Source organism: Mobula hypostoma, chromosome 4, assembly GCF_963921235.1.
Source record: "Mobula hypostoma chromosome 4, sMobHyp1.1, whole genome shotgun sequence".
Classification (NCBI taxonomy): domain Eukaryota; kingdom Metazoa; phylum Chordata; class Chondrichthyes; order Myliobatiformes; family Myliobatidae; genus Mobula; species Mobula hypostoma.
The window spans coordinates 136,216,321-136,231,465 of NC_086100.1; the positions used below are offsets into that span (position 1 = coordinate 136,216,321).

Here is a 15,145-nt window from a genome sequence, read left to right on the forward strand (position 1 = left end):
GTGCTGTCATTGGTATATGGTTATATAAGTCACTTATAGGTCAATAGCATCATAACATTTTAAGTAACATTTGGATATTAAACACACAGCTCATATTTTCTCCGTATGAACATATAAAATCGTTTTAACACACCAATATCGCTGAATCAGTGGGAGCCCTGGGCTTGTTTCCTTGCAACAAGATGGTCCTATCGAGGGGTGATGGGAGACAGCGATACTCGAAGAGGGTTCCTTATGTCCAGTCTATTCCGCAATTTAGTTTTCGTTGCGTTCATTGCAGGGATATGATGTTGGAAATGGAAGCAACATTTTCAGTGCTTTCACGGCTATCTTGGGATATTTAGCCTTGACTTTGATCCAGAATGCCGGCAGAGATGTTATGTCAAACATACTTTTCAGCCCGCTGTCATTTGCAAGCTGGAGGAGTTGATCTCCTTCCCGCGCTGACATGGATGACGCGCGGGTCATGACCTCGCATGCGTTCAAGCTCAACAGTGGACGTGACAGGGAATGAGGAAAGGTGCAGCTGACTCATATCGCCAAATCATATTGTTTCCTCACGGCCCGGTAGCGCATGCTTTGTGGCCCGGTAGTTGGGGACCGCTGGCATAGAATGTAATTCGTGATGGAAATTGGGATTACTGTAGGTACGCACTTTATGACTGACCCAACTATATAGGCTGTTTTTGTGCTGGATGATTCTATCTCATAAACCACTCATTTAAACGTGCCTTTTCTGTATCTCATCTTGGATCTCATTCTGCATCCCCATTTTCTGCAACCTTGCTTTGCATTTCTTAATGTCATCTTCAGATCACAACCATACATATTGTAAAATTGTGGGCTGGTTACTCAAGTTTGTTACTTCACAGTCTACACTTTCAAATAGTATTAGGCTGAACGTAAAGTTTCCAAAGCATAGTGTTTATTGTATATTGCATTTAGCATGCTTTGCTTTTAAATGTAAATCACCTATTTCTATAGGCTTTACTGAATTTATGTGTCATCAGGATGGAATGTGGCATTTGTAATGAAATTTCAGACAAATGGAATGATGTACAGCTAAGCCCAGGAAAAATAGCTTAAGTAGTGTTTTTGGGGGGGGGGGGAGTGGAGTGAATGTGTCTTCTTGCCTGGAATATGCGCTCCTAAAAGTCTACTACCTCTAGGAACTGTTGGTGCAGTTTTTATTCCTTGAAACCTGTGATCTTTGTTTCTTCTACATTTTGCAATGTGGTCAGATTTAAGCTTTTTGTCTAGTCATTCTCAATGATGGGCCTGAGGCCTAGGTATTTGAGGGAATGTTGCTCTGTAAGTGTACACTTTTGATTGCCCAAAGTCAATCTGAGCAGCTATTAAACTGGAATGCATTTGAGTGAGGGAGTTTATTGTCATCCTATATAACTTAAATGAATTATTTATCTTGTATTTGCTGTATGACTTAACTATGTGATTTATTACTCATTAATGTATTTCGTAAATATGACAGCGTACATTTTTTAACAAATCAGGTAGAATCAATAAATACCACTTAGATGTATTTGCATCTTTCAGTGGAATCATAATGTTAACTTACTACAAATATTCTCATTGGCATGGTAAATTAAGGTAATGAGCCACTGTTTAAATCAGTCTATTTATTTGTGACTCCAGCATCATTGTTTGCTTTATGCCACCTAAAAACCTTAAATTGTTATGAAATTCTTCTATAACTGAAATGTCCTATGCATTTTTGAAAAGATTCTAGCCTTCTCTTTTGTATATTCTATCATAATGAGTGAGAACCAAGAGTTTTGTTAAATTATTCTTAGAAATCTGCGATATAGAATCAGCAATAAAACCTTATTTTTAAAAAATGTAGTAGAAAGTCTAAGAAATTGAAACATGGTTGTGCTTTTCCTATTCATAATTTATCTTTTATTGCCTTTATTCTAAAGTAGTTAAAACAGCAAAACTTACTCGGATTAAAAAAGAAACTGGACAGGATAACTCAATGGCTAGTACACTGATTTGTATTAAAGTCTGTTTGAATTTGAAAAATTTTTGAAAAATAAACAGGCATACTGCTAAATAATTTGAATTAAAAAAAGTTGGATTTGGTGATATTTTAAAATAACAAAATATTTTGTGTTCTGATTTTATTTAATGGAAGCATGTAAAGATGAAATTTCAAACATTTGGCACAAAATTTAAATCTGGTCAGTCAAGTAAAAAAAAACATTGTGTTTTCAGTTTTGCCATTTCACTTCAGGGAATTGTTGGCATAAGGTTAAAAAGACTGCATTCTGAAAATGAAATGATTTCCATTAGATATATAGGCTTTACTTGTAGAAAGGAATCTGCTTTGAAAATCATTATACTATTACAGAATTTTGATACCATTTACATTAAAAATGTGTTTAAATACCATTCATTTTGTATAACAAATTAAGCATTAATTAAAGAAACATGCAAAACAGCAGTGTTGGTGACTTCGCGTGCAAGGTTTTAAATGTGTTTTAAACATGTGAACATCAAAGCGTACTTTCAAGTTGCAGAACGTAAATGTCTCCTTAGGTTGTTGCCCCGATTTGTGTTACAATGTCACTTTGTTAGATTCTTCATCAATACAAAAGTTGCTGTATGTGTGTTTGAAACCAAGATTTAACTATGATGCAACACACACAAAATGCTGGTGGAACGCAGCAGGCCAGGCAGCATCTATAGGAAGAGGAAGAGTCGACGTTTCGGGCTGAGACCCTTCGTCAGGACTAATTGAAAGAAGAGGTAGTAAGAGATTTGAGACGGGGAGGGGGAGATCTGAAATGATAGGAGAAAATGGGGGGAGGAATGGAGCCAAGAGCTGGACAGGTGATCTGCAAAAAGGATACAAGGCTGGAGAAGGGAGAGGATCATGGGACGGGAGGCCAAGGGAGAAAGAAAGGGGGAGGGGAGCACCAGAGGAAGATGGAGAGCAGACAAGGAGTTATAGTGAGAGGGACAGAGGGAGAAAAAAGAGAAAAAAAGGGGAAAAGATAAATAAATAGGGATGGAGTAAGAAGGGGAGGAGGGGCATTAACTGAAGTTAGAGAAGTCAATGTTCATGCCATCAGGTTGGAGGCTACCCAGATGGAATATAAGGTGTTGTTCTTCCAACCTGAGTGTGGCTTCATCTTGACAGTAGAGGAGGCCATGGATAGACATATCAGAATGGGAATGGAACGTGGAATTAAAATGTGTGGCCACTGGGAGATCCTGCTTTCTCTGGCGTACAGAGTGTAGGGTGTTCAGCGAAACGGTCTGCCAGTCTGCGTCAGGTCTTGCCAATATATAGAAGGCCGCACCGGGAGTACCGGATGCAGTCTATCACAGCAGCCAATTCACAGTCGCCTCACCTGGAAGGACTGCCTGGGGCCCTGAATGGTGGTGAGGGAGGAAGTGTAAGGGCAAGTGTAGCACTTGTAAGCGGAACAAGGATAAGTGCTGGGAGGGAGATCGGTGGGAAGGGATGGGGGGAACAAATAGACAAGGGAGTCGAGTAGGGAGCGATCCCTGTGGAAAGCAGAAAGTGGGGGGGGGGGGATGTGCTTAGTGGTGGGATCCTGTTAGAGGTGGCGGAAGTTACAGATAAATTGTATGTTGGACCCGGAGGCTGGTGGGGTGGTAGGTGAGGACAAGGGGAACCCTATCCCTAGTGAAGTGGCGGGAGGATGGGGTGAGAGCAGATGTGCGTGAAATGGGAGAGATGCGTTTGAGAGCAGAGTTGATGGTGGAGGAAGTGAAGTCCCTTTCTTTAAAAAAGGAAGACATCTCCTTCGTCCTGGAATGAAAAGCCTCATCCTCAGAGCAGATGTGGCAGAGATGGAATTGCAAGAAGGGGATGGCATTTTTGCAAGAGATAGGGTGGGAAGAGGAATAGTCCAGGTAGCTGTGAGAGTCAGTAGGTATCTCTTGCAAAGATGCCATCTCCTTCTCGCAATTCCTCTGCCTCCGTGCACCTTTTGATAAGGAGAACCATGGTGATTCATATGAGCCTCACATTTCTGGATGACCCTGTAATTTTAGTTTCTGTGGTTGATGGCCGGGCATCCTTCAAAGGGTCCAGCTGGTGTATCTGGCCAAGTGAGAGTGAGCAGCTTCAAGTTCCTGGGTGTCAAGATCTCTGAGGATCTAACCTGGTCCCAGCATATAGAGAAGGCAAGACTGCGGCTATACTTTATTAGGAGTTTGAAGAGATTTGGCATGTCAACAAATACACTCAAAAACCTCTGTAGTTGTACTGTGGAGAGCATTCTGGCAGGCTGCATCGCTGTCTGGTACGGAGGGGCTACTGCACAGGACCGAAAGAAGCTGCAGAAGGTTGTAAATGTAGTCACCTCCATCTTGGGCTTCAAAGTACCCAGGACATCTTTAGGGAACGGTGTCTCAGAAAGGCAGCATCTATTATTGAGGACCTCCAGTACCCAGGGCATGTTCTTTTCTCACTGTTACCATCAGGTAGGAGATACAGAAGCTTGAAGGCGCACCCTCAGTGATCAGGAACAGCTTCTTCCCCTCTGCCATTCGATTCCTAAATGGATGTTGAATCTTTGGACACTACCTCACTTTTTTTTTAATATACAGTATTTCTGTTTTTGCACGTTTTTTTAAAAAAATCTATTCAATATATGTAATTAATTTATTGTTTATTTATTTGTTTTTTCTCTGCTAGATTATGTATTGCATTGAACTGCTGCTGCTAAGTTAACAAATTTCACGTCACATGCCGGTGATAATAAATCTGATTCTGATCTGTGTGGACTAATAGGTTGGAGTGCTTACAGACACATTCAACCTCTTCTGAGAAGAGCGGTTCCTAGTTGCTTCAAAAAGGCATCTATTGTACCAGTGCCCAGGAAAAAGCATGGTCACCTTCCTCAGTGATGTCTGTCCAGTGGCACTTGCATCAATCAAATGAAGTGCTTTGGAAGGTTTGTCATAGTGTAAATTTACTTCTAATCTCAGATGACCTGGATCCTCTCCAGTTTGCCTACCATACAACAGATCAACAGAATATATGCTTTCTGTGGTTCTTCAATTTGCTTGGGACCTGCTGGGCAAGGGAAACTCGTATGTCAGACTGCTGTTCATTCTTTACACCATTGTTGCATCCAACTTCTCATCCAGCTTCAAGACCCAGGCATCTGCATTTCCCTCTGCAACTGAATACTCAGCTTCCTTGTAGGCAGACCTCAATCACTGGGGATTGGTAATAACATCTCCTCACTGACCATTATCTTGGGTGCATCTCAATGCTGCTTGCTTGCCCCCCCCCCATTCTACTTCTACTCCCTAAACACATGAATGGTTGGAAAAGCATGGCTCCAGTGCCATCTTTAAATTAGCCGATATTGTTGGATGAATTACAAATGGCAAAGAGACAGCTTACAGAAGTATTATGGGTTACGTGGTTGAGTGCAAAAACATCCTCTCAATAACAGCAAAACTAAAGAGCTGATTGTTGACTTCAGGGGGGGTGAACATGTACAGGTCTACATCAGGGTATACATATTGTAATTTACTGTTTTAAAATTGTGTTTTGCAGTGTACCGCTGCCGTATAAAACAAATTTCACGACCTATGCAGGTAATATTACACCTGATTCTGATCTGGTGCAGTAATTTGAATGAACGGGAATGTAAGAAGTTGCAGACGGCAGTGGACTGAGTCCAATACATCATGGGCATATCCCTCCCCACCATTGATGGTATATACAAGAGGCAACCTTTTCCATAAAAAAATTCTTTCCCCATTGGACCATGCTGTATTTTTGCAGCCACCATCGGGTGGAGAAACTTCCAAGTCCCACACCACCAGGTTTAAGAAGGTTTTCTGCTCTGGTTGAGTTTTTGGACAGTGCTGATCCCTTAGGTGTGGAATATGGCACTGGGTAATGGGAATGTCAAGGGTAGGTGATTGGGCTCCCTCTTGTTTAGGGATGGTCGTTGCTCAGCATCATTGTGGCACAAATATACAAGATCTTGAGCGTATGTAAACTTTGGAAATGCCAGGTTGAAGAAAATAAAACTCCATTCTGTTTACTTTCTTCTATACTGAGGATCATAAGATAAAATTGTAACATAGTTAACTACTTGGGAAGTTCCATCATTTAAAACCAGATATCAGGTGAGGGAAATTTTCAGTGCTGAAAAGCTTTGGAAGCAGTTTTTTTTTGTGAAACTTGCTTAAGATGCAAAAAGGCAATTTTGGTAAAAAGGAAGTACATGAAAGTGATATTTGGGAAGGGAATTGACAAGTCAATTAAAGTGAGGTTGAAGAGAGCTATTGCCTAGAGCATGCATACCAGTTGAAACATGGTGTGCGTGCAGATAATCTCTTGGTACCTGTTGACGTAACTTTTCCATGTAGCTACCTCTCTCAATCAGGTAATCAGATGTTATGAATTTTCTTCCAGCATTCAGTGTAAATCATAAGATTGTAATTCCATTAGATATCAGCACCCAGAGGTGTAGATAAATCTAAGTAACCATTTGAAGTTTATTGTATATGTAAGTGCCACTTCCCTATGATACTGTGTATTCATTCATCATTGATATGTTGTTAGGTTACAAACTGCCTTTGTCTGTTTGTGGCATCACACCTCTATTACAATATTAAGCTATCTTCCAGTTAATATGGCATGCATTTACGTAATGCCTTGCATATTGTATTGCAGTTAAACATCTTAGAAAATACAGGAATATTTCTTTGGTCCTTATATGAACTAGGAGTATGGGGAGTTAGATTTTATGATGCATGACTATCACAGAATGCCAGTCAAGTCAAACTTTTAAATAAGCATTACAAATTATTATACTTCATTACTTGTTAAAGAGTCCACATTAACTATTGCAGGTTTGATTAGTTATTGGATGAAAATAGATAGTTTTGAAAGAGAGTAAGAAACATTTGAATGTCTTCCACTGTGGTTAGTAACTAAGAAACCAAGCAGCAAGATTGCGTTCTGTAAAAAAGCATCAAAATGAAAAGCTGAAGCAGGATGAAAGGATAAATTTAAAAGCCAAAGGCATTCAGTGTGATACCTCCAAAAGGCTCTTGTACAAAATAAGAGCACGTGAAGTTTGGAATGAGATGTTGGATCTTTGGTCTGATTTACAGGAGAATTGGATTATTTTAGATGGCCGTGATTGTAGCTGTAACTAGAAGTAGTCATGGGAGTTGTTCAGATCTTAACTGGGAATAAGTACAGGTAAACTTCACAGTTTCTTTGATAAAGTTGAGGCAAAATGGCCTGGTTCTATGACATACACATCTTACAACTTTTTGTATTGGAAGATACGTATTTTAAATTGTATTCTTTCTACAGTTTGAAAAGAAAATGGTGTTCCATTTTAGATCATGCACAGGTACTTGATTGTTTAATGACTACACTTTGTTTTATACAAAATCAGGACAGTTACTTTGAAGTCATTTGAAAGGGTTGTAATTTGATATTTACCAAAAAAACTTTGTTAAATTATAACTGTTATTTGCTTTCAATTTTCTATGGTTGTGTATTCCATTCTTCAATAGAGAATAGAGTGTTTATTATCTACATGTCATGACGGAATGTTTAGGTGATGACTTTGACTGGTATTGGAACATTGGTTAGCCAATTACACGGTGTTGTTTTTCAAACGACAGCCTTATTTAACTTCTAGCTGCATGTGTTCAAAGGTAGTTGTGATAGCAACCTGGCAATTTGTGGCAACAAATTTATTTGAATAGGGCAGAGAGAATATGTTATACATTAATAAATGAGCAAATAAAGGAAAATGATGTAAACCTCCAGAATTTATGGGAAGATTTTTCTAATTTAGCAGGTGAGCCAACTCAAAACCTCTGCCATTTAAAGTGATATTTTATACGTTTAAAATGTGAAAAGTGACATTTGTTATGATTTCAAGTAATAATTTGGTATGTACCTCTGTCTTTTTAGAATACTTATAGAATTTAAAAAAGCTGCTTACTCTGCTTCTGAAACATATAGGACACTGGAGGAAAATAAAGTAAATAAAGCTTAAATCCTGCCCCCACCCCGTGGTTGTGGTGTGGGGCTAAGAAGGAGGTAACAGTCTGAAAGCTTGGGGAGGAAGTAATTGTTTTTGAGTCTGGTGGTCCTGGTGTAGATGCAACGTAAACTCTTAATGGGAGTGGGACAAAGAGTCCATAAGCATGGTGGCTCAGATTTTTCATGATATTGCTGGCCTTTTTCCAGCACCTATCTGTATTTATGGCTTTGGTGGATAGTCTGGTGCCAGTGATGCATTGGACAGCTTTAACTACCCGTTGTAGAGCCTTCCAGTCCACCATAGTGCAGTTTCAATACAGTGATGCAGCATGCTAGGATGCTCTTAACTGCACATCTGTAGAACGTTGTGAGTATTGATGTGCATAGACCAGCTCTTTTCAGCTTCTTCAAAGTAGAGGCATTTGTGAGTTTTCTTGAATGTGGACCATGAGAGGTTGTGTGACATATGTACTCCCAGGTGTCTGAAACTGTTCAGTTTCCACTGCTGTGCCGGTGATGTGAAGAAGGGTGTGAGTGGTGCAGGTTCTCCTGAAGTCGGTAACCATCTCCTTTGTCATGTTGACATTGAGGAAGAGGTTATTGCCTCCTTTCCCTGCTCCCTTGAATACAGAAGCTAGTTCTCTGAACTATGACTTGTGCCTGCAAGTGAGTAAAGAAATTTCCACTTCCAGTTGGCTCTTTGACTTTCTATACAATTTTTGTATTTGGATTGAGATTTGTGCTCATGGAGATCCTTTTAAGCAGAAATTCTACCAGATCTTAACATTTAACCATGAGTGTCTGGTAATTAACTTATTACAATTTGTGGGTTTCTGCCTATTTTGTTCCAAGTTTCTGACCTTGCTTCTGCACTTTTAACATCGGCCTTTTAGGCTATCAGTTCAATTTGATGTGTATCTCCCTGTTATAGAGACAGTATGCTGTTTGAACCAAGTGGCCTGAAAGGTCACTGGGTCAATTCACTACAACATTTCTCAAAGTGATCTCTATTCAATGTCTTTTGGAGTCATGTTGTGAAATGGAGCCTTGTGAACAAACATGCTCATTAAATGTGCTTATTTTAGTAAGGCCTTGTTTTAATCTAAGAATCAGTCTAGTAAACCTTTTCTCGATTCTAATGAATTAACATCCCTCTTTTAATACGGAGACCAACACTGTACACACTAGTCCAAGTGTGGTCTCTCCTATGCTCTATGATACTCTTTAGTGAAAACTGATGCAAAATACCTGTTTAATTCATCTGCTACCATACTTTTCCATAATTGATCTAAGGAGCTAGTTATTGACTACCAGAGGAGGAAACCAGAGGTCCATTGGCGGATCAGAGGTGGAGAGGGTCAGCAACTTTAAATTCCTCAGTGTTGTCATTTCAGAGGATCTGTCCTGGGCCCAGCATGCAAGTGCAATTACAAACCATGCACAGCGGCATCTGTACTTAATTAGATGTTTGTGAAGATTCAGCTTGACATCTAAAACTTTGGCATACTTCTATAGAAGTGTGGTGGAGAGTATATCGACTATCTGCATCACAGCCTGGTGTAGAAACACCAATGCCCTTGAATGAAAATCCTGCAAAAAGAAGTGGATACAGCCCAGTCCATCATGGGTAAAGCCCCCGCCAGCATTGAGCGCATCTACATGGAATGTTGTTACAAGAAACGAGCATCCATCATCAAGAATTCTCACCACCCAGGCCAAGCTCGCTGCTGCCATCAGGAAGGAAGTATAGGAGCCTCAGGACTCACAGCACCCAGTTCAAGAACAGTTGTTATCCCTCAGTCATTAGGTATTTGATTCGGTGGGGATAACTTCACTCACCCCATCAATGAAGTATTCTCACAACCTATTGACTCATTTTGAATGAGTCTTCATCGCCTTCTCGATATTTATCACTTCAATTTATTTATTTTTATTGTTATTATCATTTCCCTCTCTGATACTTGCACAGTTTGTTATCTGTTGCATAGTGATTGTTTGTCCATCCTGTTGGATGCAGCCTTTCATTGATTCTATTGGGTTTCTTGAATTTACTGTGAATGCCCATAAGAAAATGAATCTCAGGGTTGTATATTGTGACATATATGTACTTTAGTAATAAATTTACTTAGAACTTTTTTAATGTGTGATCTCTTGTATCATTTCAGTATCTTCATTCCTTCAGTGCCTGTTACTGGGAAATCTCTCTGCAGTGTTATCAAGTATTGAAGTTTAACATAAATTCTCTTGTTTTCATTTTTATCATTCCACAGCTGAGCCCCAAGTGTATTATGTTTGCCTCATTTAATCTGTTTTTGCTCCTTTTAGTTATTGTGCTGCTGTACTGCCTTAGATGCTTATTTTCCCCAGAGTATGTAAATCCACCAGATTGTACTTAACTATGTTGTAGTTAATTGAGAGAGATTGAAGGAAAGCTTGGATGATGGTAAAGACTGAGACCTAGGTGAAAATAACTGTGTACTTGTTCAGACCTCCCTGATAAAGGATAAGAAAATACTGTGGAGGGCTCTCCTTTATCACACAGAAGTGAATGTAATCTGAGTTTTCTGATGCTAGCCAAATCTGCATATAAGAATTCATCCCTTATGGTTGCATTTCAATGGATTTTGCTGCATGTGGGCTGCAATATGTTTACAGCACTAGCTGCATTTCAAAGTGGTTATTTGATTGTACAGTTTTTGTAACATCCAAAACTGAATATGAAAAGTGTTGAGATGATTTTCTGTGTTTGTATTCTCTCCTCTGATATAACCTCTGTATTTTAATTACAGAACCCCAAAGTTCAACCAAAGTAATCAAGGCAGGCAAGCCCAAGACCATAAAGAAACCTGGCAAAGTAAGTAAAATAAGCTTATACTGTAGATTATTAAAAGGTTGGCTTTCTGAATTTAATAATGGGTTTAGCAATATATAAATCAATAAAACACTTTGCCTGGGTCACTTTTTCCATCTCATTTAACTCTCGTATTTTTTGCTCATTACCTACACTTCAAGCTCTTGCATCCAACTATTTATTAACCATTTTTTATAGACATTTCCTGGCTGAACCCATTTACAGTCATGCGATCCTTTTCCTGAAGAAAGGTCTGATTCTCTTTGTACAAATGATGCCTCATTTTGTTTTTTGGTGTTTTCCCCTGATTTCGAGCATCTGTACTTTTTATTGTCATTTCTTCAATCTGGGCAGACAGCATCTACTGGGCTAACCAGCAATATTTTCTAAACAACACCTGGTGATTTTTTTTTTTTTTTGCTTTGTTTTGATGTAGCAGGTTTAATGAGCATAAGGTACCAGCAAATTAAAAGTTGTTAAATTAGTAGCCAGGCGACTTGCTTATTAGTAACACCTGCTGGGAAAGTATACATTTTTGTGGCCATCTCTATAGAGAAATTTACCAAGTGATCACATCCCCTTGGTACTGGATGTATACTTAAATACTAAAGAATTTAATTCTGAAATGGAATTCAGAAGTTTCAGATACAGGTATGGGCTATAGAGTATGCTATGTATGACATGGCCCCTTTGAATATTCTATAAAATAGTTTTGTTTTTTAAAAAAGCAAAGCAATTTACTACCTGAGTAATTATTGTTATGAAGGCAATATTGCACTTCGTTAGCCCTGATTTATCACAGAGCGTGTTCTATGCTTGATGCCACATTAATGGTTACTTCTTTTAAAATGCAGCAAGGAAATGAAAGTAAATATGTAGATAAGTTGTGGAATGAAAGTTTAAGGTTGTCAAAAGTTAAGGATGACAATGACTAAATCAAGGCAAAATAGGATTCAGAGATATTCTGAACAGATGGATTTGGCTCAATTTCCCTGGAGACCACATGATGGATTTATTTTTGTTCGTCCTCAATCTCTTGTATAAAAGTCATCATGCTTTAAGAGAGAAGATGTGGAAGTCAAATACTACCCTGTTCATTGTTTTCTCTTGGCCTTTAATAGAATCTTGTTCGGAATTAAACATCAACATTTTTCATGTCTAATTAGAATCATATAGCAGAGAAATATTCCCTAAAGCCCACCAAGACTACACCAACCATTTATACTAAGCCACACACATTCCCGCCTGATTCTACCACTCGCCTGCATACTTTGGTCCATTTACACTGGATAGTTAAGTCTGGAGTGTAGGAGGAGACTGGAATACTCAGACAAAACCCATGTGAAAGTGCAAACTGCGCACAGCACCACAAGTCAGGACTGATTTGAGTCAGGTCATTGGAGTCGTAAGGCAGCTTCTCTAACTGTCAAAATCACTGTAATTGGTCTCTTCTTTGCTTTGCCCTGTATTTGAAAAGATACAGTCTATATTATATAATTTGGTAAGAAAAAAATATTGTTAGAATCCCTCGGGCAAAGTATCTGTGGACTTGAATTTCCAATGATTCGTCCAGTCTTTACTCCAAAGTTTAGTTGTATACCACATTGTTCATGGTCTGTGTCCATGCAATAAAATTGCTAAACTTGCTATCTTTCTCTTTGTATGAACTGTATCATATTGCTGACAGCCATGGGATCTTATAAACACTATGGATTTGGTGTTACTTACCAAAGCCTTAGCTATCTCTTGCATTTATGCACTGTTTGTTGGAAAATGTTTTGTATTGTGAATCGTGGTCATTACACAGGGCTGTGGTCAAACTTTTGAAGACTTTGGCATCAGCATATTGGAGATCTTGATGTTTATAGTTTATGTAGTTTTAATGATGTTTTCTCGTCAGCTTTGTGAGGAGCAGGGTGTTTATGTATAAGAGAATGGAATGTACATTTTTGATCCATTTGGAATTTAACAAGTTCTCTGTATATTGATTTAAATTATTTTTTTTAACAATTAATGTTTCAGTGTAGTGTCTTTAGCATAGGAATTGGCTTCTCAGAACTGGCAAAGATGAGCAAAGCTATTACACTGGGCTGTGAAGAGCTTGATTGAAGATAACAGGGGTTGCTTTTAAAATAATTGAAGGAGCGTAGCTGGGTTTCAGATGACAATATAGAGTGAGAAGGCTGCTGGTGATGAGGGAAGAAACTGGTGGAATTGGAAAAAAAGGACCATTATTAGCAGGAAGGATTGTTGGCATAGGGAAGTTTCAAGGAATCTTGAGAGGTGGTAACCTGGAATGGAACCCAGTATGGGTGATGAGCACTTGGAACAAGATGTGCATTTGATGATTGTCACCTGGCTTTTAGATGAATATCAGTTTATGTCAAATGCATGATGTGTTGTTACATAAAGAAACGCTGCAATGGTTCAGAGCAGTAATGTAATTTTTTAAAAATGCAAGGAATACTCACCAGGTCAAACATCATCTAAGTTGACAAGTGTTCGATCTTTTCTCAGAATTATAATTAAGAAAATAAGCTGTTCTTAGTTGTAGGAAAGTACAACACACAAACAGGCCCTTCGGCTCATCTAATTCATGCCAAACCATTTCAACAGCCTAGTCCCATCGACCGATTTTTTTTTTATCTAGCAAAAAAATCTCATAACTGTCCTCCACCCTAGTACTACAAATTTGGATTGCATGATGTGCTTGTCCCCTATGATTGCAGGTTGTGGTGCACATGGTTACAGTGCATGTGGCAACATATGTTGTAACTATGTCTCTGTGGTGACATTGTTCTATTTGTGGCATTGACTTATCTGTTCTCTTACATTTGCCACATAATCAAAACCTTTCCGTTTTGTCTTGGTACTGATTTTCCTACACTGACTTTAATGGAAGATTTTCTTGTATCTTTTTATGCTCTTTACCTTCTTGACAGACGAGTTACAATTTCCATTTTGCTAACCCATTTTGCACTTGCTCTGCTCCTCAAATAACACCCCTGCGTACATTTTATTTTATAGCTATATTTAATTTACTAGGACACTGGTTCCAACCTGATTCACTGAAGCCCATCCCAGTGGAATAGCTGCCTCTTTACCAGTACTGATGCTATTACCCGGCGAAACCCACACCAAGCTTTGAGCCATGTATTCAACTCCTTGGTCTTATTGACTCTATAGATTCTAGGATGATTTTGTACACTATTCAAAATTCTTTTGGGTTTTATACAGCAATAATTCATTCCATTAGCAAATAGTTTCCTGCTTGAAATTTAAATGGAGTAGGGGTGGAATGTAGGGCTTTGGGGGAAAGCAGGGGATTGGATTGATCTGATAGTTCTAACATGGTATGTCATTTAGTAATATAAACCTCAAAGAAGTTAATTTGTTTTTGATTGACCAGTGTTTCTTCTTTAATTATTTTAGGCAAGTGACTTCAGTGACATCACGAACTGGCCTACTCCAGGAGAAATCGCTAATAAGGAGGTATGTTGTGTACTCATCATAAATAAATGTTTCTACTTTATCAAAGACATACAAGCTGGACTCTTAAATGGCAGCAAGTACTATTGCATACAGTTTATTGTAGGAAACCATCTGCTGCCTATCAATTGGGTGGGTTGAAAAAAATCAAAAAACATTAGCTAACTGTAGAGTGCAGAAAAGCTGACTATTTACTGCACCTAATGGCAATTTTTTTAATTCGGGCGCATTTTGAGATAACTGGCAGATAGCAACAGAAACCTCTGAATTAAGTCTCTATGCGCAGAGTGTAATCTTTATTTCATCCAGTATATTATATTGCTGTGGTCTGGTTTCTTTTTTTTTCCCCATTTTCTTTTACATGGTTTAGTCCTCTCAGTCAGAATATGCTTATAGAAATGCAAGTAAGGCTGTCAGAAACCACTGTAGTCAATAAAACTAACAGCAATTCTTTGAATCTGTGTAAGTACAGTTAAGCAAAAGTGAAATGAGGTATACGGTGGCCATGTGTATTAACAGTAATGAGTTGTGTTTTGTGCATGCCCCAATTTTATTTTGTACATCAGTAATTTAACTTCAGCTTCTGTGAAGATTCAACATCTGTTTAATCATTTGTTTGACTCATTTAAAGATGATTAAAGATGTCAGCTCAGTAATGCTAAGTGCAAAGCTTGGGCCAGTTATTATTTATCTCCTGTTATGTTATCTGTTTTCATTATTTGTTGAATCCTAATTACAAACGTTTGTAGATTGTATTTGCGAAAGTGGCCTGACAG

General features: G+C 38.6%; 1 protein-coding gene across 7 annotated transcripts in view; it reads left to right on the top strand.

Moving 5' to 3' along the window:
- LOC134345622 (la-related protein 1B-like) overlaps positions 1-15,145 on the top strand; it is a 61,461-nt gene that overhangs the window by 8,481 nt on the left and 37,835 nt on the right. For 6 of the 7 annotated variants that reach the window (XM_063046570.1, XM_063046569.1, XM_063046571.1 and 3 more), the window contains exons 3-4: positions 10,819-10,883; positions 14,313-14,372. In XM_063046570.1, the coding sequence (XP_062902640.1) occupies positions 10,819-10,883; positions 14,313-14,372 (125 nt within the window). Of the gene's footprint in view, positions 1-4,820; positions 4,950-5,563; positions 5,605-10,818; positions 10,884-14,312; positions 14,373-15,145 lie in introns of those variants that run through there. The other variant, XM_063046574.1, reaches the window with a different exon arrangement.